Source organism: Hetaerina americana, unplaced genomic scaffold (assembly GCF_022747635.1).
Source record: "Hetaerina americana unplaced genomic scaffold, ioHetAmer1.1.p SCAF_14, whole genome shotgun sequence".
In the NCBI taxonomy this organism is placed as follows: Eukaryota; Metazoa; Arthropoda; class Insecta; order Odonata; family Calopterygidae; genus Hetaerina; species Hetaerina americana.
The window spans coordinates 14,833,128-14,858,843 of NW_027286514.1; the positions used below are offsets into that span (position 1 = coordinate 14,833,128).

Sequence of the window (25,716 nt, forward strand, 5' to 3'; positions counted from 1 at the left end):
AACACCTTCGAGTAGGACGGCGGCCGAAGCTTCCTTTGCTCATTTCGAAGTTGAGAAGGAGACTCAAAGAAAAAAGGGAGAATTTCTATTGAAACGAAATCATTCAATTTACACAGTTATGAAGAGTACCAATATTATGGAACGGGACTGATACGGAATAGGTAAAGGAAACTACGACATACTACCTTGATCAAAAATTTCCCGGAATTTATTCAGAAAATTAAAAATACAAGTTTATTTATCTAAATCTATATTGTCCCCTTCAAAGTAATCCCCATCGACTGCAACACACTTATGCCAGCGCTTGATCCAATCCTCGAAACATTTTTTATATTCGGTTTTCGGTATGTCCATCAGTGCTTCCTGCGATTTTTCCATTACTTCCTCTCGGCTGCTAAAACGCGTTCCCCGTAATGGTTTTTTAACTCGATTGAACAGAAAGAAGTCACAGGGAGCCAAATCAGGTGAATTCGGTGGCTGTTGGATGGTATTTGTTGCATTTTTCGTCAAAAAATTACGAATAATGATAGCACTGTGCGACGGTGCGTTATCATGGTGCAAAATCCACGAGTTTTCTGCCCACATTTCTGGTCTCTTTCGGCGAATTGCTTCACGCAAACGTCTCACAACGCCCAAATAATACTCTTTGTTTACTGTCTGGCCTTCTGGCAAAAATTCATGATGCACTACACCGTTGTAATCCATGAAAACCGTCAGCATTGCCTTCTTTTTTGACTGAAAACGACGTGGTTTTTTTGGTCTCGGCTCATTTGGTGAACGCCATTCACTTGCCTGATGTCTGGATTGCGTGTCGTACTCATAAACCCACGTCTCGTCTCCAGTAATGATCCTTTTGATGAATGTGGGATCGGATTCAGCCTCGCAAATCATGTCTTTTGCGACGTCAACACGGTCTCTTTTTTGCATGAAATTGAGGTCTTTTGGCACCAACTTTGCTGCTACACGACGGAAACCCAAATATTAACCACAATGTCTTGGGCGGATCCATAGGCAATGTTCAAGTCCTCCGCTATTTCTCTGATGGTTAATTTGCGGTTATTGACCAACATTTCTTTTACTTTATCAATTTTTTCACCGACTTTCGATGTCGATGGTCTGCCACTGCGTTCATCATCTTCGATTGACTCACGACCACTTCTGAACCGCTCGTGCCACTGGTAAACGACCGTTTTTTTTAGAGAATCGTTGCCGAAACACTTTTCCAACATTTCCAACGTCCGTGCGCCACTAAATCCGTTTTTTACGCAAAATTTAATACAAGTTCGTTGTTGCAAATTTAAATCCATTTCTGAAATTGTAAAAAATCGCCAACACACACAGAGATAGATGTACTCTTGGCTACGTAACTTTTGCAAATGTCAAGTTATGACACTAAGATTTAAAGGGAATATCAACAACAGATGTACCAATTTAACAAAAAAAACAGAACTCAAATCGAAACGATGGGAGCGCCACACGGTGGTTATTCCGGGAACTTTTTGATCAAGGTAGTAATATCGTAAAATAGTGCATCCTGGACAATATTCAGCACCATAGCTTTGTACCGTACATCATTACCAGAGCCAAAAGTAGACCATTGAAATAAACATAAGATGATGATTGTTGGACTGGCCGTACGGGATCACGGGCGAACGCATCGTATTTTATGTACTGAAAAACACGCACTTAAGACTTCGCAAGGAAACCAAATTCAAATAGGTTTTTGTAACGTTTAAAATTTAATCTGGATGAAAATTCTCATCTCATCATTGAAGCCAATTACTTGCAGTTCTCCGACATTATGTACACCAGGCGAAAGGGTTATTTATTAGAGCACTTGGACGCCAGCATTAGACATTAGGTGCGCATTAACGTACTGATTTTTTTCTAGCGATGAAGATGGTTAACAGCGGTGTATTTTTTCATACGTACGAATATGGTTATATACGAGGCATATTGATAAAGTAAGGGCCGTTTGCTTATATTTAAATATTGGCACTTCAGAACACAGTTTTACTCCTCCAGCGCCATCTACTGATTCATTGAGAACCGCCAGCTGTGGAGTGCGTTCTGTCATACGATTCTTGTATGCAAAAGGATTGTTGGCTGCAGAAATTCATCGGGAGTTATGCCTAGGATATGGACCTACAGTCATGAATGAAGGAAAGGTTAGACAATGGTGCCGTGATTTTAAAGATGGACGAACAAATGTCCATGGCGAAGAGCGAAGTGGCAGGCCCAGTATTCTGACCGATGAAATTGTTTCAGAAGTGGAACAAAAACTGCGATGTGATCGCTGATTGACGATTAATGGCCTGGCTGAACAATTTCCTCAACTTGGACGCACGGCTGTCTACAATATTGTCACGGATAACCTCGGATACCACAAACTGTGTGCAAGGTGGGTACCAAAACACAACTGCCAAAACCAATAAGAAAATTCAAGATTTTCGTTGGGAACTCTTTGACCACCCACCGTTCAGCCTTGACCCTGCACCTAGCATCTACTTCCTCTTCTTGCACTTGAAACAGTGTCTCGGTAGACAACGTTTCGAAACCGAAGAGGAACTCAAGAAGGGCGTTGTCAATTGGTTCAACTCTCAGGCGGCGGGCTTCTGTGCAGAGGGGTTAAAGAACCTAGTGCAGCGGTACAAAAAATGCTTAGAAATGAACGGCGATTACGTAGAAAAGTGAAGCAGTTTTGTAGCTAACTTAAAGTGCCAATAAAATGTGTTTCATATGAGTATATTTTTTCCTGTGACCAATTTTTCGTGCATTTTTTTTTCTTTTCGATATGCAAATCTGTGCTAAATAAATGTATGCCTGTCTGTATATATTTATGTGTACGTATGAATGTAACTATAAGTTTAATGCCTAATATAATATCTATACGACGAGAGGTTAAATGGAAGAAGGGACCATTAGGTCTCAATTTCGCCCAAATAAAGACCTCTATCTATCTCCTTATGCTGACAACCAAACTTGTTACTTCATTTACCTTAAACAGAAAGCCGTTCAAAACTGTAATTGATAAAGTAAAATTCAAAAACAAATAACTAATAGACCGAATATATTATGATTAAAAAAATGTCAAATATTTCATGAAGCTCGAAACTTTGTAAGACTTAACAATAAAAAACATTATTTACTTCAAAGGGATTTGAATCTGTATCTTCAAATTGCCGTTCAAGTGTCGACCGGGGAAAAACCTAGCCTGGAAAGAAGATACACGGTTTTTAAACAGAAAAACTATTGTTTTTGAAGTTGAAAACTAACGCATACCTAATAACATGATTAACATATAACTTCCAGTGAGCATGGCTGAGGACAACATTTACACGCAATTTTCCCAAGCATTATGTTTAATCTGATAGAAGTGAGATAATAAATATTTCAAAAAATAAGGATCAAGGAATACAGAATATTTTTCAATGATTTAAAGCACCATTTTTAAATATTAATCCACAGAATTGCACAAAGATTCACAGACGTTACCCCATGATTTCCGTGTTATGATAGAACAAGATTATCGTTTTTACGAACTAATTTTGATCGATGTCATAAAAACCAACTGCTCGAGGTATGAAACTGGGCAATGAAAAAAGTAACTAAATCGGGATATTTTATGGATTTAATTGAATAGGCTAAAAGTGACCCATTCGGTCAGTCTGTCGCAGTACGAGGAGGAGGAGCTAACCGGGAATAACAAGGCTTTAGTCTAGGCATTAACGCTCCCCATTTCAGAACTAGATAAGTAATATAATTGAAGCACTAGAATCCAGCTAGTAACACTAGCTACATAGATCAGAACAGATAAAAATGAAGACGAAATGCCTATTACTTACGAAATAGTAACATTTACGCATTATGATAACAACCTCAGATTTAGTGTAAATCCCAAAGAACAACCGAGGTTAAGATAAAGTGATACAACGAATACTTCAACTCCGGAAATCTCATATTAGACCTCTTGCGATTATGCCAGCTTACGTATCATACAGCTGGCAAAAAAATCTAGACAATGATTAATGCAAAATATATTTTTGACGATATTAATGAACCAATTGCTGCAATATTAAAACTAATAAAAAAGTATACCTAAGGAATAACAAGCTTCTGCAATATAATCGCCGAGTTACTTCCCAGGAGTTACTCGCTGTTGGAGATACCAATAATCCTGACTAGAACACTAACCCTAATATATACAAATCCCCACCCAGTTGAAAAGACAGTAGAACTTCCTTAAAGTACCACGTTTTCGTGAATGTCTACGTGACACAATGAACACATTCGACAGAGTCTCAGAGAGGAGATATGACACGAGCGTGCAATCGCCCTCTCGCTGCGGGTATGCACGAAAAGCGAAAACAGGTCTGGAGAGAGAGAAGAGCAAGAATATACGACACCTTCTGATTCGGAATGTTCCAATGTTCGGCCTAGCAATTCACAGCTGATGCCCTTCAAGGGAATGGTGTCACTGGCATGTTGAACGCACAAACTCTCGAGAAAGAATACACTAATTCTGGCGAAATTTGATAGGATCCTTTATTTCAAATCAATGCAACTGGAAGTGAGCCTAATACCTAAATTATGTTTGTACCAATTTATTATAATAAGTCCAGAATAATTAACTTGCTAAATTTAAATTAATGCAGTTAATCATTATTTACTTGCAGCGGGACGTCGAGGGTAACCTGGTAATATTTCGTTTGCACCGGAGGAAGCACATGCTGATGTAATCAAAACGGTGAAATGGTTCCTTTTGTTGATGATTAAATTATTTCAGAGAGGGGCATGTGCAATAACTCATTAAAAAACAAGCATATAGCCGGAAAATTTCAGAGCATTCAATATGTTTGATTTCGCCTGAGAATAGCTATATTATATATATATATACACACACACACACACACACGAGGGTCATCCGGAAAGTAGTACCCGTTCGTGCCGCATGAAGTGCTGACGACGCGAGTAGCCGCTGGACGAGGTCAGATAGCTTCAGTGGCTTGTCTGCCTTCTCTGAGCCAAGTTGCGTGACGCTAGCATTGCCTGTGTTGTTTCTGTGATTGTTTACAATGTTTAAAAAAATTGAGAACGCCGCCAGTTGTGAAGTGAGGGCAGTGATTAAATTCCTCAATGCAAGAAACGTTCGCCCATGTGATATTCATCGCCAATTAAAGGAGGTGTATGGAGACAATGTAATGGACGAGTCGTCTGTTCGGCGGTGGTGTCGCAACTTCAACATGGGGAGGGGGAACACACACGACGATGAGCGTTCGGGGAGACCGTCTGTCATTACAGACCAACTGGTGAGCTCAGTTGACGAATTCGTGAGGAACGATCGGCGCGTCACAATTGATGACATCTGTGAGCATTTTCCCAATGTTTCTCGAACAATTGTTCATGAAATTGTTAAACACCATCTGCATTATGCAAAAATTTGTGCAAGATGGGTCCCTCGCGTATCTCAATGAGCTGGCGGCGAAGGACTATGCAGCAGGAATACAGAAACTTGTCACACGTTATGACAAATGCCTTAATTTGCTTGGAGATTATGTTGTTTAAAGTATCCTCTTTCAAATAAAATTTTTTATGTTTGTTAATATTTACTTTTGTGTCTTTATTTCACGAACGGGTACTACTTTCCGGATGACCCTCGTATATATATTCGTATACATCCTAAATACTGACAGAGGGGGATCGAGATGGTGTGGGGGCTAACGTACTGGCTTCCCACCCATAGGGCCCAGGTTCAAATCCCGGCGGTGTTGAATACTTTTCAGTGGTATCTCGAGCTCCACTTGAGGTGATTTGTTTAGGGCACTTTGAGAGAGTACGCCGTCCGTCGGAAAGGCCGTTAACCTGCGGACCCCTAGGCGCCTTTCCACAAGAGTATGTTAATTATGACGCCGGGTTTCTCTCCATCTTTCATCCTTTCCTGTCCATCCCTAATAGCGCACATGACCTCATCTGTCGGTTGGCTCCCCTAAATACTGCTACTATAGTGACAGAACGCGACCAAAGAAATTTATGCCACACACATTGAGTTGTATCAGAATTAAGGCTTTAAGTACTACGCCACAATATGAATAGCTTCTATAATGAAGGTAGATAGCGCCAGAATATCGACCGCATACGGCGAATTTGGCAATCGGCGGGACTCGAGCTGAATTCACTCCCTGTCATATTCTATCCACCCAAAGTTGAAAGCGATGTCACAACAGATATTTTCCCCTTGATGCCAATATCCTCTACTTCTCCCTTTAGTTCCCGCAGCACAGATCCTCCGGGCGCTCGAAACTAAAGGAAAGTTTGGAATGAAGGCCTTCGAGGAACTATCTCTAAGAGTGAAGGAAAAGCCGTCATAAAAATCCAAGAAGTCATCCTCGACTTAAATAACATATAGAGCAATGGTCAGAGAAGGCTCCGTTTCCGTAAGGGGCTCGAATGCGGAATACGACCTTCGTCCTTTTCTCATGCAAATTAACAATTATGGCAAAAGACGTGCCTAATTTTGTCCCCTTGCGTCCAGCGCGAAGAGGCCGTGGGAAAAAGTGAGACGATTTTAATGACAAAGGAAGAAATATACGATGCTCTCATGATAAGTTTAAATAACGAATGGAAGAAAAAAAGAATGATTTTACTTTCAATAGAAATGCAGCAAAAATGCAGAGAAAGCGCTGGATCGTATTAAGCCTAATTATAAGAGGAAAAAGGCGTATATTAATTAACACTCTAGATATCCGAAGTTCCGTGGAATCGGAAATCATGCACGCAACGAAGTTCCATCCTATTCATTTCTCGAATGTCGATATCCAGGCTGATAACATTTATTTCGCAACAACTGCACTCATGCATGCAACTAACGCACGCGTCAGCTAAACTCCAAAGCCATTAATAGATGATTATAGAAATGATTCGATAGCTGGCGGGAACCCTGGTATATTTGAGCGAGAAACTTAATGTCAGATAGCGTGCTTATGCTTACACTTAATATTAGCTTAGATTTGTTCTTTTTATAATGGAATCTATAACCTACTACGGAAGCAGTGAAATACACATATAAAATGAGCACAGAGCGCCAAAGTCCTAAAGCCATTAGGCGCAGAAGAATTCGGGCTAAATGGGTATTTAATGGCGAGGCAACTACTACATACACTCCGAGAAGATATGGCTATCACTGCGCACGCGATGCATTCACGCCGCGGGGCATTGCCGAGGTGAGACGCGAGAACTACGGGAAGAGGAGGAGCTTCCGATCCCAGGAGCACCCGTCAGAGGAAGGTAATAGTGATTACGTACATGAGACATGAAACTATGAAGCATACGGAGGTAGTGGACAAACAATACAACGAGAAATGAGTAATATAGGAATGAGATAGATTAAATGGATTGGGAACACCTTGAAACGATGGAGTTACTAAGAAAATAAAGACGAGAAATAAAAAAGGTCTCTGAAGAAAAACCGAAGGGCAAATATGTCGGCTAAATGAAGAATGATGGGGTGGAAAATTTGTCGTAAGAGAAGTAGCGTCGAATAGAGACAAACTTGAGGCTGCAGTCAACCAATCTTGCGACTGAATGAGCCAGCTACGAAATTCACTTCCCGAGTTTTAATCAGATGAGAACAGAATTGAAAAGAGTAATAAAACCCGAACTTTTTTTTCAATAACGCTTCGCAATTGACAACTACATTCTCTATGCCGTCAAAATCATTTCACGCTATGCTATTGGCGATTATATCACGATAAGCTATTAACAATTACATTACACTATACAATTAAAAATTACTAGAACTACATAACGCCTGAGGGCACTACTTCCTCAATATGAATATCGAAGTGATAATATTTATTAGCCTGGGAGGCGGAGCGACCGATAACCGAAGTGATTTGGGTCATTAGGGATAGAGAGGAAGTAATAAATTCTAGAGGGATCAGATGCATGAGGGGAGATGAATGGAATAGAGCGACGGTATTAGTCAACAATGCACAAAAGGTGCTACGGGTTCCAGAGGACGTGAAGTGTCCAATGTCATGGACGAAGAACTCCACTAGAAGTCCTTAGCACGCGGCTCCCCATGAAAGGGATTTGAACACCACCGAAACCTCCGCCACAGCTAGCATTCGAATCTGGTCTCTCGCGATGGGAATACACGACACTACCAGTACAGATAATGGAAGAGAAAAAATTAGCAACCCCTGCTCAGTGGGATACATTAAGGTTCTTAAAACGACCAACATTCGAATGCAATTCCTAAAGTCTTAATCTCCGTAGCATGGCAACTTTTTCAATCATTTGGAAATGTCGTACGATTTTAGTTATTCTCGAAAGCTAAAACGTGCGCGCATCTAGAACACCAACCTGAGGAGGGGAAAGACGTGCGAAAAACGGTGCAAGAGATAGAAAAAGGACAACGTTCAGAGCGAACACTCTTCGTGTTAGAGATTATGCAAAACGAGCCAACCGTCGCAAAGCGACCTCTTCCGGAATTTTTAAAAGCACGAACGATTCATCACACATTTACATTTGGAGGAGGAGGCTTCAGTCCGGCTCGTAACCCCTCCTGTTCTCCATGCGCGCCTTCGAAAGTGCAGGTTCGAATGGAGTTAACCCATCACCTTCAATTTTTGGCGACGGGGACATTCTAAATGACGCTGGCAAGTGTTCCGTCCGACTAGACAAAGGACCCGGGATGGAGGTAATTACGGTCACGAAGAAATGATAGTGTCTTGTTCTCGTTTACTTAACAAATTCGGCACCAGGATGGTGAGGTCTCTTCACGAAAGGAAAGCCACTCGTAACCAACGTTTTGCTTTTCCGTTGACCCAGCATTCTTCCATACGCAACGAGTATGTTCCCGTTGCTCTGACCATACTTATATGCAGGATGGTCTTTCTCTCTTCTTCCTGAAATCTCTCCCCACATTTGGGTCAATACTCTGAGAGCATCACGGCCTTGTAGAATTGATTATCCTAATTATTACGAGGTCTTTCTCGTGATTTAACATTATTTGACTACTAATTGCTCTCTTAGCGTTTTTTGTCGGAGATTGAGTGCATTTGATTTGTAGAGTGCTCCTGGCTTGATTAATGTCGTTTAGTGTCGGGTTATGAAATTCTAGGAGAGGTATTTCTAGGGGGATGGGAGCGGCACGAGTGATGCCATTGCAGTCATGAAATCACAAATCGAGAGGAATATAGAATTAAATCCGGACATATTTGCCTATTTCGTAGATTTTGAAAAAGGCGTTTTTGTACGGTGAATTGGGAAAAAGAATGAGTATATTGCAGAAAATAGGAATTAATTGGAGGGACAGGAGGCTAATCTGCAACCTGTGCATCTAAGACTGTTAAGGTGGGAGTTTGGAACGAAAAGTCCAGATGGGCAGTGTTAGGAAGAGGCAAAAGGCAGGGTTTTCCGTCATCACCTGTGCTGTTCAACGTACGAGGGTCATCCGGAAAGTAGTACCCGTTCGTGAAATAAAGACACAAAAGTAAATATTAACAAACATAAAAAATTTTATTTGAAAGAGGATACTTTAAACAACATAATCTCCAAGCAAATTAAGGCATTTGTCATAACGTGTGACAAGTTTCTGTATTCCTGCTGCATAGTCCTTCGCCGCCAGCTCATTGAGATACGCGAGGGACCCATCTTGCACAAATTTTTGCATAATGCAGATGGTGTTTAACAATTTCATGAACAATTGTTCGAGAAACATTGGGAAAATGCTCACAGATGTCATCAATTGTGACGCGCCGATCGTTCCTCACGAATTCGTCAACTGAGCTCACCAGTTGGTCTGTAATGACAGACGGTCTCCCCGAACGCTCATCGTCGTGTGTGTTCCCCCTCCCCATGTTGAAGTTGCGACACCACCGCCGAACAGACGACTCGTCCATTACATTGTCTCCATACACCTCCTTTAATTGGCGATGAATATCACATGGGCGAACGTTTCTTGCATTGAGGAATTTAATCACTGCCCTCACTTCACAACTGGCGGCGTTCTCAATTTTTTTAAACATTGTAAACAATCACAGAAACAACACAGGCAATGCTAGCGTCACGCAACTTGGCTCAGAGAAGGCAGACAAGCCACTGAAGCTATCTGACCTCGTCCAGCGGCTACTCGCGTCGTCAGCACTTCATGCGGCACGAACGGGTACTACTTTCCGGATGACCCTCGTATATGTGGAGGACGTGGCTTAAGAGGCATGGGAAGAACTGGAGATAGGAATGAAAGCCAGCAGGGAATTCGTAAAATGAGTTAGGTTTGCCGATGACCATGCTTTAGTTTGTCAGTCAGCCAAGGGGTTGCAAGATTGCCGAGTGACTCAGAAATTCAGTACGATAGATATGGGCTGGGAATCAATATTATTAAAACAAAGATTATGCGATTTTCTAGGAAGAAAAAGGCTAAGCTAAACATTAAAATAGGAGGGCAAAAACTAGAGCAGGTAGAACAGTTTACGTATCTCGGAAGTGTTATGGACCAACACGGTCAAAGTAGTAGGAACGTAAGGAGAAGAATTACGCTAGGCGAAGAGGCTTTCACAAGAAGGTGGGAGTTGATGAGAGGGACGTTGAGTATGGATGTAATAGAGGAGAGAATGTTAGGCGAACGAGGAAAGGGAAGGAACAGGATAGGGATGTTGGACGGGATGAAGGGAGGAAGAAAGTACTCAGAGATGAAGAGGGACCTGATGTAGAGTAGGTTGCTGGATTTTGTGTTTTGTTAGGAGTCACAAAATATTTATTTAGAAGCTGTGTCCATCCAAAAACCTACCTTAACCGGTAGATTGCCTTATAATAATAATAATAATATAAATTATGCACACCGGTAATTTTAAAAATCCAAAGGACAACAAAGGCTACAAGATATAGTTATAGAAGTAGGACGGTCAACCAGTCCAGATGAATTCTGAATGCACTACTGATTAAGGGCCATATATAAAGGTCGTCGCCCAGTTGGGGTTGAAAGGCGAGGGTTACGTGCGTTGGGTCACTTCGGAACATAAACGACGTCGAGACTTGGGTTGATGAGATTGGAAAAGCATTCCTTTTCATTATTGAGAAAAGAAATACCTTATTTAGATAATGCGTTTTTACCTAAATAATTTTTTTAATATGTTGTTTGTTGCGCTGGCTTAAAATGTATTCATCAAAATAATATTATTCCAAAAAGAACTTCAAGAAAGTAGACACTTTTGACGATTCGGATCAAAATTTTTAATGCTATCAATCTTATACGTATCGAATTTCTTCACAATAAGAGGACAGAACGGAAAAATTTACTGGTTTGAGGAGGTGAATAAGGGGCGACTGTTATTAACATACCGGGGGAGGGGGGAATAGAATATCAAAAACTAGGTGATGCAAATCAGGTAGGAACCTTTACAATAATTACCAAGTTTCGAAAACCTTATGAAAAGCAGATAGTATTTGGCATTTCCCCAATTTCATTTAGTAAATTCTATATCGTCATACGTAAATTCGATTACAGCAGTTATACCCGAAGTTAAATTCCCATTTATTTCACCCTAAAATCACTGCGCCCTCTAAAGCCCCTTCGCCTACGTGCCCTGAGTTGGTTTCCATGTCGAACTCTTGGGCGGAGCTAAGGTCGAATCCGTAAATATGTCGCTTGGATATTTAAGAGGAAATTCTTCGATTCTCCCCTTCACTGAATCCCAAGAAAAAGACTTAGATAAAAAATACATACAAACCAGACGGTACCGAAACAGGGCATTTGTATTCATTTTCGACACTGAATGATAATGTTCTAAAAATCAATAAGTTCTTCGCATAGAATATGACGCTATTTTAAGCCCATTCGGGTCGTCGCTACCGGCTTGTTGTGGGAGACGAAAAAACGCTCTGAATCCTCTGAATTTACCGCAAGTATGGAAACAAGAACGAAGCGAATAGCTTGGAAATAAACTTAGATTTTTGCGAGTCAAATTACGGCCGAATGTCAACATATTCTCAAATTCATACACGAATCTAAGCGTATAGTACGGAAAACAGCTCCTTCATCAGCTAAGTTAATAAAATTCAGTTCTACGATGGCGCATATCCCAGAAAATAACTAATGATGATCACTCGCCTCGAATAAAGGAAATTTATGAGTACCGCTAACGATAAAATCCGATAAAACCCGAGATATTCCAAAATATAGAATGAGCTTATGTCCATTTTAAATGACGAATTCATGAGTCTTAATCTTTTACCTAAAACGATTTTTAAAATAGGAAACGAATTAACAATGAAAACTATAAATAAGAGTAAATAATGATAAGAAAAAATAAAATGAAGTATCAAAAGTATTGGCAGAACAAAAAACTGTAAGGCGTTCAAATCATTTCACACGAAACTAATTTCACTATTATCCTACAAAATTAAGAGCATTATATTTTCTCGTCACGATAAATTCAGCAGGTATTGAATTTTACGGAGCTAAAATAATATTATGTTCAAATAAGCTCATGAAGGTTTGTTTTTACCTTTGTTGAATTATGTATGCCATGGATGCGTCATTGTCCACTTATTATCATAAATAATTTTATGATCCTAATTATTTTTGTCGTTAATAGGATCGTTATCTTTGAAAATCAGGACCTCAGAACTGAATATGCTATTCCACATCGTATCATACTACCATATCGCATAACAAAAGACACATAATTATAATCCTCAGCCAAACGCTATTCATCTTAGCTTTTGTTCATAGCAAGTTTTATTAGGATCTATAATTGTTTATAGATGCCATGGATTTCGAGTTGATTTTACAGAGGATTTCAAGTGGAGTTAACAAAGTTTTTTATTGGTTCCGTTCGTCCATAAAAAATCTTCCTGCTTGGAAAGTTTTGAAGACATTCAGACAGCTGATCAATGCCTTCGCTGTATGGTGTACCCAGAGGGTACACCATACAGCGAAGGGGCGCTTGGGCGCAAGAGCAACGGCACGTGTACCAAAGATTCGCCAACCATGGAATTATGCCTCGCTGACGATAGGTCTCTCTCCAACATTCCCCTTCGTCCCTCTCTAATTAACAAACTCATGTTAACACGAGTATTTTTTTGTAACAACTACTCCCTTCAGCCGGAAACCTGCACTAATGTGAGTTTCGTGTTGAGCGAGTTTGCGTCAAGAGGGTTTGTTTGTCCACGCCAATATACATGCACCAACTCGATGAGATTAAACCGCTCCTCCGCTGGCCATAATGGTTCTATGATTCGCAACACGGACATCCAAGGAGCATCCCCGTACCCTCCTTTCACCATCCACAGAAATCAAATCGAAAGGTAAGTCTCGGAAGGAGGCAATTCTTTTCCCTGTGCCCCCGGCAATTTCCCAAATAGTTATAGCGTCCATAAAATCACAACGCTATAATCTTAGCTGGAGGTGTCAGAAGTAATTTCCGGATTTGAAATTAAGGGAATTCGTCCCATTCAGGAGATGAACGCTCAACCCATTACGACACCACGCCGCAACATCCCTTAGAAACGCGCAGATCTAACGAAAAAAACATTAACACGTAGAAACTTATTTCGTCGTTGAACTGCATCGCAACCCTACCTTTTTACGTGATTCGCGAAAAAACGAAAATGCAGCGCAAGAAATGCAGCTGCAATTGGCAATCAGCACGATCCCATGGATCGAAGGCCGAGAGGACGACTTTAAAGGGGACGTTCATTGAGGGAACACACAGCAGACACGTCTCATAGATCCGACAATGCATATCGCTCAGCCTGGACTCCACGCATGCACAGTGGGACACCCATCGCCATTACTCCGCGTTCACGGTCACGTACACGCTCGCTAAAAAAAGCTACGAATGATCATATTAAAGGAACTGAAAATGGTACTTTACAATACATGTCTTTTAAGATACTTAATGTAGGCGGGGGGTTAAAATTGCACTCGTAATAATGCTTAGCCCGTAAGACTGTAGAGTAATTTAGCACAGCATACCAAAAAGCCGCCAAATCGGTACACTCATGGCCATGAAGGAAATAAAGATTGGAGGGCTTGAGACTCAATTGGAACGTGGGAATGTAAAGGGGTGGACATTTTCAATTATCCAGATATAAAAGGTGTGAATAAGTGCCACGAAAAGAAAAGACAGATGAGATATGAAAACGCTGCTGTCCATCGAAAGATAAAAGAGATGTTAGGTAAACGTATTGGTGGAAGAAAGGGAGAAGTGTTTTGAACAAAATGAAGAGAAACTGGGTAGCAGCAATCATCACGAAATGAAGACTGTGAGAAACCGAACCCTTGAAATTTAGAAGTAATTAGTTAGGCTACTCATTAGTTGTGGACTATCCACGAACACCCTTTGCATGGCAGACTAACTACGAGACGGCATCGTGCGGTTACAAGTATGTATGCCCATATAATGCGTGTGCTACATTGATTTATCCTTAAGTTATATAGTTTTTAATTCGAGACAACTTTTCGGAATAACTGTGTACACTTGAAACGGATTTGCGCAATATAAGCAATACCTTGAGAAACATTCTACTGCAGCATTTCCCGAGCAACGGTCCCTGAGAGAGGTGGGGCAGGGATGGAGAAGAATAACTCCGATTGGCAGCAACACACATTCCATCGCTGTATGATGATTTTCGGTGGAAACGCCGTGAATGTGTCATTTGAGGGTCGTCGGAACGAACAGTGTTACTCAAATCATCAAAAACTCATTTGAGAGTGATGATAACAGGTAAGGGCCAAAGTGATCCTGTTCATTCGAACAGGAATAAAAATGTGAATGCCTTCCTCAATGACTCACTCCCGTCCGCATCAAGCCCACAAACAAATCGGGTCACTCCTTTAGACCGTGTTATATTTTTATAGCAACAAGCTGCTTTAATAAGTAGTTGGGAAACAAATATGTGCTAAAATAACGCGGGGAAAGACTCTGCGAAAGGACATGGAGAATCTGCAATGGAAGGGAGAAACGGGCTCGCTGTAATGAAAGGTGAAGGGCCGAGCAACACTATAAACGACAAGGCAGGGGAATTATTAATCAAACCAATAAAGATTCGACATAGAAGGAAATAATAAAAAGAGGATCAACCAGCTATCATAAAGGTTTCTTTTAGAATTTCTTTATCCCAACTCAACATTCTCTTGAAAAGGAAATACGAATTTTTTGTAATACAATCTCTACTTAATTTTAACAAAACTAGTAGACGAGGTTGTCACCTTCTGGCAATTAATAAATTTAACGGATGAATGACTGCGCATTCATTTCCGCAGCTTTGTATTCTAACCAAGGGTTTCCTAAGTTTATATTTCGTTTCTTTATTTTGGATCGCTACCCCTGTTTAGTTAAAATTCTCAGCTATCTTGTGAAGAGAAGGTAAATTATATGAGCCATGAGGTCACATTGCACCGTAAATTTAAATATAATTAGGAGCCAGTGGTTGGGTTACTTAATTCAGCTGTTCCTGAACATTTTTATTGGTCAACTCCTAATATTGAATACTTTTCATTCGATTAAGTACGTTTGTGGGAAATCGAGTAGAAAACTAGAAAGAGTGATGAACTGTAAAAATTGATGGGTATTTTAGGTAATTTGGAGAATTTTACCGAGAGCAAGCTTGTAATAATTATAATATAAAGCAATGACAGTGGTCGAATTTACCGATAGAAAAATAAAAAACTTCACGCAGGAAAGCGTCTACTATATGTCGTATCGGTCTAAATATATTGTAGCCACTGTAAATTTATGCAAAAATAAAACGCCCGTCTCCATTGTTCTATTCAGTCTCTTTTCTAAATTTTATGATACTTCTCCAAATGTAAATCCGTGCCTCACAGAAGAGTCGCGAGGTGTGTGGGCAAACTTTCGCTCGACTTCCGGGTACTGCTTGCTACCCGGCGGGATTAACCGGGCCGGTGTGTGCAGTCAACTTTAATTAACGAAAATACGAGAATTTTCATAATCTTAGCAGCAAAGTAATTGATATCACAGATTTAGAGACATAATAAATTACTAGTGAACATTCATTCCCGTAGATTTTGAGAACATGACAAAGAACTGCGGAATTTTCGGCCGTGACCCTCGCTCGTAGAAAAGTTTAACTCCTCATATTCATCTGCCAATGTATTATTGCTCCTCTACCGAGGCTCCTCTGGGCTGATGGAAATAATTATGTACACATCAATGTATCCTGTAAGTTGCGCAAAGAAAAATCTCAGGAATATGAATCGGGAGGCAAAGGATCAACCGCCAATCAAAGTTTTCCTCCGCATGCAATTTCCATTGATAACCCATGCTTTTCCTCGAAGTTCGACGGTTTCCCAGGGATCAGATGACGCTAAGCGAGTTCAAATGATATTACCTTCCGGTTTTTAGTGATAGCTGGCGAAAGATAAGTCCTCGTGAGTGAAGTTGATATGAAAGCATGTCAAGGCAGGCAAATCCCAAGATTTAACCGGACTGCTCTCTTTTATCTAGAACGACGTCTTACCCTGAAGTACTAACAAAAGAAGCACACGAAAAAACAAGAGTTAATTAATAATTCAATTAACAATCATGTGTGAACATATTTCTATTGAATTCTTGAGGACTATTGGGTAAGTCAGAAAAGAGCAAAATGAAGAGAAGGAAAATAAGGACAAACCAAGCTACGGAAACATGGGACACATTTGAAATTAATCCATTCACACCATGAAACCTACTAAATCTATAAGGCTAACCCATAAAAATCTTTCCTACTGATATACCGTACACTACTTCCAGTATAAATGAGATAACGATTCGGGAATTGCTTACACATATTTCCAAGATTCTACTTTCAAAGAGCAAAGTCTAAGAAAAAAAGCGATAGCTTTTATACTATATAATCCACATATTACAGTCAAATTTTTATCAAGAGACAATTATTGTATGTAAATGAGAGGGGGAGTATTGCTTTGTGGGCAAGTGATTTTGACAGTCCTGCTATAGTCTCTACCTTGGGGACCTTGCCTATTTACATACCAATCATTAATTTTTGAGGATTTATCATCTCCTTCCTTGTAAGCTTTTCCATTAGTTATAAAAAATCCAATTTTAAAAATTCTAATTTTTGACAGACACATAACTTTTCTCATCAACCAAAAAGAATATTATTTTCATTTGATAAAATAAAAATTAGGGCGCTGAACTTTTATCAATATTAGACCATCATGAAAAGTAACTAGTTTTCCACTTCCATGCTCTTCCTCAGTATGAGTCTCAACAACTTTCACACGTCATGCTTGACTCCATTATTGGTGAGACAATATTATCCCTTGAAAGTACTTTTCTCTTAAGTTGATCTACTTCATTGTTTTAATTTCCCCTTCTTATTCTTACCTGAATTTTCTCTGTTTCATGACCTATTAACACATCTTTCTAGGTTCAATTAAAATTAAAACATGGTAACTCCTATATTACCAATCACAGTCAACTCCTATATTACCAATCACAGTCAGGAGGCTAATCTCCCTCTCAGAGCTCAAGTTCTAATGATCCAAAGCAAATTGATTCGGAATGGTAGCACTGGCTTAATGAAACAATGTTTCAACATTAAAAACTTGATTAATTAACAGTCAAATACCTCTCAGGGGCTTTAACCTCAACTAGGCAAGGCTGAAATGAGATTTTTACCAGTTCACATACAATACGTAATTGCCTTGGGACAAAAATTTGACAGTGATTTGTAGATTATGTAAAAGCTATCTCTTTTGTCCTTAAACAATACCCTTTGAAAGTAAAATCTTGGAGACATTAATTAGAACTTTTCTAAAACACTACTTCAAAAGGAAGAGTTAGAGGAAAGTGATGAATGGGAAGGGTGTTAGGGAAATATTAGTTTGTTGCACAGATCAGCATTTGCATGCGCTGATCATCTTACAACCTCCATCAGTTCAAGTGTGTCCATCTTTGAACCCTTGGAATTACTTGCAATATTTTGGGTACAAAGTCACTTTTTTGATAATGTTCCTGCTAGTGCTTGGCCAAATGTGAAGAGAAAACTGAATTCTTTTTAAATCTGAGATGTTCCCAGGAGAATTTAACGATATTTGTACAAGGTCAGTAAAAAAAAGATGAGACTGGTCTTCCATGGGAACTGCTTGACGGATCACAATCAGTGAGGTGTCACCTTCTAGCAGCATCTGTGAGAAGTATCACCTTGCTCATGGCCCCTTCACGACTTGTATCCGTGCAATAGTGATTCTTGTCTGAGCTTGCACAGGCTTGCTATACAAATTCTTGGGTGGGTGAAAATGAAGGTGTTAGAGAAGTAGGGCATGTGCATTGAATTTTTTTTAACCTCGGGAAAAGTGAAACTGAAGATTATGCAATTATTCAAGAGGCTTTTGGTAATGAATCTAAGAGTCAGGCATGGTGTTTTTGTTGGTACAACTGCTTCTAGTCTGAGCAAATCTCAACTGATGAAGAACTGAGAAGTGGACGACTATGGAAATCAACAGATGATGCTCACATCACCAATGTGAATGATTTCATGCACGCAAACCATAGGTCAATTGTCAGTGAGATTGACAATTAAGTTGACATTAGTGTTGGATCGTGTTTCACCATTTTGACAGAAATTTTGGGCATGCAGTGCGCCACAAATTAGTGCTGCTAGTGTCAATCGATGAACAGAGGCAAAAACATCTTGAAATCAGACAGGAATAGTTCGATGGTTCAAATAATGACCAAAGTTTCTTAAAATCAATCGTAACAGGTGACAAAACCTGGGTTTATGGTAATGATATAGAAACCAAAGCTGAATTTTCACAATGAAAGTGGTCATCTTCCCCTAGACCCTAAAAAAAACCTAGGATGTCATAATAGAACATGAAGATGGTGTTGATTGTTTTCTTTGATTGGGAAGGGATTATTCACTATGCGTATTCAATATTACCCAAGGACAAACAGTGACTGGGCAGAACTATAGAGGTTATGAGAAGGTTAAGACATGCATGTTGCGGAAGAGACCACAAAAGTAGAAAAACAAGTCTTGGTATTTCCATCACAACAATGCATCGGTAGTAGTAGTATTTAGGGGAGGTGACCGACTGCTGAGGTCATTTGCGCCATAGGGGATGGACAGGAAAGGATGAAGGGTGGAGAGAAACCCGGCATTGGCATTAGCCTACTCTTTACGAAAGGTGCCAAGGGGTCCACAGCTTAACGTCCCATCCGATGGATGGCGTACTCATTCGAAGTGCCCTCCACAAAGCACCTCAAGTAGGGATCGAGATACCTCTGAAAAATATTCAACACCGCCGGGATTTGAACCCGGGCCCTCTGGATGGGAAGCCAATATGTAAGCTCCAGCACCATCTCGATCCCCACAATGCATCGGTTCACACATCATTGATTGTTACTCAGTTCCTGGCCAAAACAGCACATCGGTGATCTCCCAGCCACCCTACTCTCCAGATCTTACTCCAGCTGACTTTTCTTTTTTCCTAAATTGAAATCCACCTTGAAAGGATGCCAATTTATAACTATTGAAGACTTCTAACAAAATTGTACCACAGACTTAAAGGCTATCCCAAAAGAAGCATTCCAGGTGGGATTCGAAAGCAGGAAAAAATGTTGGTAGCATTGTACCGACTGCCAAGGGCTGTATTTTGAAGGCAATAATCATCATTAAAGGGCAAATAATAAAATCAAGTATTTATTCAAACAGTGCCCTCTTTTTTTTTTGAAAAACAGACCTTGTATACTATATCCAGCTTATACACTTTGTCAATTGGGTGTTTTCTGTTGCAAAGAAGCTCAGCGAGGGTCAGGAGGGTTTAAAATAATGCTCTTAGGATCTGGGTTCAAATCCCACGCAAGGCAAATGATTTTAACACTCTGACATTGCATTGTAATCCACATATAGCAGATGACTCCATTAGAAGTTACTGTGAATTTGTCAAAGGTAAAACACCATAGTGTTGAAAGTTGGCTTTAACCTCGTGGACTCTATTCTGGATATATGTTCTGGATGCAATTCCTAAATCCTATTCCAGTAGCCATGCTCCAACATGCTCCAGCTCTCATGCTATCTAGTCACCAAAATCAATTACATCGCATCAGTGAAGAGTTATGCTATTGGGGTTTTTAGTAACTATTATACTGGTACACATCTTAAGAAATATCAGGGAGCGACCTAAAGTATAGCAAATTTACGCTCAGCCATAAAAGATCACACCTAGAAAGCACATATCAGATACACCAGGCTATGAGTTCTTTAACGCTGGCAAAAAATTGTATTTTGTGAAATAGAAGAACCTAGTTCCTTAATTTGATAGTTCAGATTACAATAATTTAATTGGGCAAGTAACCTTTAAGAGAATAATGAAAGACTCATTCACTAAATTTCTCTTTGCTTTCTTGGAAATAATCACCTATTTTTGATTTGAATTAACGTCCTCTTCAGGTACATAATTAGTGTTTTAATTTTTTCAAGAATAAAGGATATTTACTTACGTAGGACTCAAAGCACTGGCATAGTCATCAGCATCATAGAAGTCATCATCTTCATCATCATCTCCCTCTGATGAAGAATATGATGTCTCAGGGATGCCAAAAGCTGCACCAGCCCCAACAGTCAGATGAGCTGAAAATAAAAGACAAAGAAATAGTTGTAGAAATTTCAAAATTAATAATTCCTTGAATTGAATGGACACTGAATGGAATTTATTTTTATTCAAATATTATTTAGGTTATTCCTTTCTGCTAATAATTCAACATTATACAAGGTAGGTAGCTGTCAGTGTAAGTAGCATTATAGAAAATATAGCGCAAATAATTATTCACAAGAATTAACTCTTATCCGATCCCTCCCTCGGATCACTTTCTAACATTTAAAATGATAGTAAACCATGCTTTGAAACAATATGGACTTCACTAGATATCTATTAATATGTAGGTCTCTTTTATCCAAGTAGTCATATGGTGCCCTAGTAGGGCTCAAGTCTAACTTCTGCTTTAGACCAGAATGGCATACTAGTTAGGTGTTCTTTCAATTGCTTGGGTAAATTTGGTTTTTCTTCAAATTGTTCTGGACATTTCAACATCATTCATTCTCTTTATGATAAGAAACTGAAAATTATCTGTTCTCTAGCATTTAGAGACTTAACATTTTTGATGCCTACAACTGGAAATTTACCAGAGACATAGGGATTTCACGATAGAAGTGAGTATCACTATACATGCCAATACAACACTATGGTTCACTGATGTCTTTTTTCCATGTTTATTTAAAAAAAGAAAAAAATGAGTTTAGTGCACTGATTGAACACATCTATTAAAAAAGGCTCAACATCAAAAGAGATCAAAGCTGATTAGGATGAAGTTCAGGGCACATCTGCTCCTATGTTTGTACTGTTGCCAATTTGGGAAATGAGCTTAAATGTGGCCATACATTGCCCACAAAAGATGAATGTCGTTTGCACAGTTTCAATTAAGAAAATTATGCAATTAAAGTTTGAATTATTACAACATCCACTGTGTTCACCAGATTTGGACCCCGATGACTTATTTTTATTCCCATACTCGAAAAAATGGCTTGGGGGAAAATGAATGAGGATGTTATTACCGACACAGATGCCAAATATGAGGACTTCCCAAAATCTTTCTTTGTGGATGACTTAAAAGAGTTGAAGAAACACTGGGAAAAGCATAATGAGCTAAAGGGAGATTGTGTTGAACTTTAAACATAATCTACCCAAAATAATGTTTTCTATATGTTCCTGAGTACTTATTGAATGACTAAGATAACATAATGATGCCTACTGCAAAGACCTAAAGTACAAGGAGAGTTTACAGAAGAAGGGTGAAATGGGTGCACTTTACAGACAGGTAAAAGAACTACCATGAAGTAAGAAGGACAAAGCTTAACAGTTTTGAGAGACTGCAATAAAATTATCAATAGAACTAAGAAAGATGGAAAGAATATATATATGATTAATGTGGTGTAGATAATAGGCTAGCAAGTTTAGGCATTTAAAGATAATATGACATAGAGAGGGACATCAGACCCAAATATACTTGATTGTGAGAAAGAAAGGACATGTAAAAATTGAAATTCGATAAGCCCTTGAGGAAAGATCAAGTCCCTGTGCAGCTGCACAGGGGTTTAGGAAAAAGCAGATGGAAGAGTTTTCATGGACTAAATAGCAACAATTAGAGAGGAATTTGGCTGAAATATTTTGCCAGATAAGTGGTAATTCTAATCTCAAAAAAAGGGAAAAGCAACCATAGGTAAGGATTATAGTACAATAAGCTTGATTTTGCATGCAGCTAAGGTGGTACTTAGGATCATCAATAAGAGGATAGAGAAGAGGGAAAATGATTACTTTGGGGATGATCAGTTCAGGAAGGGGAGAGGTACGCATGATGCCATAGCAGTAATAAGATCACTAATAGAAAGGAAAAGGGAATACAAGAAGGATATATTTGTTTGTTTCACAGACTCTGAGAAGGAGCTTGATAGGGTAAATTGGGTAGAATCAATGAAAAATTTAGAAATTGCGGGGACAGATTGGAGGGATAAGTGAATTATCCACAACCTGTACACGTCTCAGACTTCTGAGTTGCATGTGGGGGTGGAAAGTTGGGAAAGGAAGACAGGTGTCCATTATCACACATGCTTTGCAACGTACATATGGAGGAAATGGCAAAAAAGGCATAGAAGAACTGAAGGTAGGAATGGAAGTAAGTGAGAAGTTCAGAAAATCAGTTACATTTGCAGATGATCAAGCTTTATTTAGCCAGGCAGCCAAGGGTTTACAATCACTACTGAATGCAACATAAAGCTAGTGTGATAGTTATGGGATGAGAAACATAACAGTTTCAGGTTTTACTATGTGGAATTCCTTCATTATGAGGGTAAAAAAGAAACTTTACACTTCCACAGTAAACACATTAGTTCCATAATAGTTTCTTGTGGAAATGTAAAGTTTCTTTTTTACCCTCATAATGGGATGAGATTCAATGTATGTAAAATAAAGGTTATGAGGTTTTTTAGAAGGAAAAAGACAAAGTTAAACCATAAAATGGGAGCACACAAAATCGAGCAGGTGGCAGAATTTACCTATCTTGGAAGTGTTTTATATCGAAATGGTCAAACCAATAAGGACGACATTAAAAGAATTTCATTAGGCAAAGAGGCATTATGGAGGAGGGGGAATTGATGAAAGAGACATTGAGTAAGAATGCTAAGAAAAGATTAGTGAAAACTTTGAAATGGAGTGTGGCTTTGCATGGAGTGGAAACATGGTCATTGAAGCTCTTGAGATGTGAGTGTGGAGAAAGATAGAAAAGGTAAAATGGACAGAGAGGAAAACAAAAAAAGAAGTGCTAGGTATGGTGGGGGAGGTCTAAAGAAGGCAGGAATAGTAGATAAAGAGTATTTTGATTGGTGATGGAATGCTGAAGACTGTGAAGGAGAGAAGAAAATTAGGTAAGTGAGGTAGGGGGAGGAAAACGTTGGGCATTTTAAGCAGAATGAAGGGAGATACAAAGTATTTGGGATTGAAGAATAGTTAAAAGTAGCGTAATGGTGTCAGGTTGTCTTTTTGGATGGAGTTTGGAAATGTAGCACTGATCAGTCTGCATCCAAATGACCATGCAAAACCTACCTAATGTTGTTGAATATTATTTATAATAAAAAATTGACACTTTATTCCATATATACATATTGGCTGTTCCCATTATCCAATGACTGCATATAAACTGAAATATACAGTAATCAAACCCTATTTACCGTATGAGAAGTGTGAGAGGTAACTGAATAAAGTGAATGGCTGAATACTCACATCTTGATCTTCTAATTTGAGGCACTGTTGCTGCTCCTTCCAGGCACTCTGCACCTACTTCTATCCCTGCTTGAACCCCAGAGGGAATGATTACGGGGGGTACACCTGAGTTGAGACTGTTTGATCTTGGTGTTGATTCACCACTGTCATTCATATCACCTGTGAATAAATTAACATTAAATCATCATGCAATGCTCTAATTTGCTACTCACATTGCAGAGAATTCCTAACAGAGGCTAAAAAAATATTTGAAGTTTTTTACAAAAACAGAAGACAAAACCCCTAGCACTGTGAGAGTTTTTTTTCATGGTATATTTAGTTCTAAATGCTTAAAGGTATATTAGTTATCAGACTAAGTACATAATGTCTTGTTAAAGTCAATCATAAGTCAATGTGAATGTTAACTTAATGCAGAGATAACTGAAAAATCCAACTTTTTAAGCAAATAGGATTACTCCGTATTGAATATGAACATGGTACCTGCAGTAACACCATCAGTCAATTGTTGAGCAAATTCCAAAGAAACTGCGGTAGATGCCGCGACAGTAACTTTTAATGGCTTCATCCGCTAATATGCATTGAATTGTTGAGCAGTTTGGTCTTAACAGGAGGTTAAAGTCAACCTTCAGTTTAATGAGATATTATAAAACCTGGCATACACAAGGTCTGTCCAAAAAGTAGTAAGACTTATTTATTTCCTGGATACACGGACAGACAGGCGGTGGTTTCTCTGACTGGGTTTGAGGGAGCAGAGTCTCAGGAAAGCCTGGAGGCTGGTGGCAGTTAGCTTCCAGCCTTTGCAGAATGCAGATCGTCTGCTAGCAAAACCTCCACAAGGTGACCTTGTTAAGCTGCATCATGAACCAGTTATTAGAAAAGCAAGTGCTCTCAGATGAACAAAAGGAAACTTGCATGCTGATCTGTCAAGATCTTCTAGACCATGCCTCAGCCACCCTACAGCCCAGACGTTGCCCCACAGGACTTTTCCCTCTTCCCCCGCCTCAAATCCATGCTGAAAGGATGTAACCACAACTCAGTGAAAGCATTACACCCAGTCGTGACGAGGGAGCTTAGCAGCATTCTGGGCGCCGCCTTCCACAAGGCATGGAAGACCCACTGGCAGCATTTCTAGATACACAAGGGTGCTAATTTGAAGACTTTAGAATGAATGTATCCATTCTGGCAATAAATGTTTTTTATTTAACTCAGTCCAACTACTTTTGGGACAGACCTTGTATGCCAGAAGGTTATAATTTTGGTGATGGTATGACATTCATGCAAGGATAAATCTCTCATTTAACACTCAAGCAATAGATAATCAGAAATGTTTTCCAAGGTTGCTCCAGAATATTTTCACCATCTACACTACGAGGAGATTTATTGTACTTTAATGGATTACTGGTAATCATTTTTTAAACGGAATTACCCACTGCAATCCAGGCAATTTACCCCATTATTTACCTAAACTTTTTGCTTTATGTAAAAGAAAGCAGAACAGATTATGCTCATATTATGAGGTTCCATTTTACAAGTTCAATAGTTTACTGGCTAATTTAAAATACTGTAGCATACTCTGAAAACCTTAGTAAGTTCTCTACATCAAATAAAAGTAAATATTTACAATAATTCTTACGTAATAATGTATGGCTATCCTTGGGATTTTCCATCAGTCCTGGTGGTTGTTGCAAACGACCCAAATCTGTTATTCTGACTCCTGAAGCATCTGCTGGTGTATGGGAGTCTCTTGAATGAGTGGTTAATGATATCGGGGAGAGTGAAGGGATGAACTCTTGCGATGAATGGCTGCCTGAAGTAATACTGGATCCAGTAGCTTGATAAATACCATTCACTGGATGAGCTGTATTCTGTGGACAACAAGATTAAAATATTTTAACTACTTTGCAGCA

The 25,716-nt window shown here is 39.3% G+C and overlaps 1 protein-coding gene across 1 annotated transcript in view; it reads right to left on the reverse strand.

Moving 5' to 3' along the window:
* LOC139686368 (oxysterol-binding protein-related protein 9) overlaps positions 1–25,716 on the reverse strand; it is a 360,366-nt gene that overhangs the window by 45,265 nt on the left and 289,385 nt on the right. Inside the window, exons 6-8 of the mRNA XM_071583557.1 lie at positions 25,443–25,674; positions 23,810–23,968; positions 20,478–20,607 (exon numbers count right to left, since the gene is read on the reverse strand). Of these exons, the coding sequence (XP_071439658.1) occupies positions 20,478–20,607; positions 23,810–23,968; positions 25,443–25,674 (521 nt within the window). The remainder of the gene's footprint in view (positions 1–20,477; positions 20,608–23,809; positions 23,969–25,442; positions 25,675–25,716) is intronic.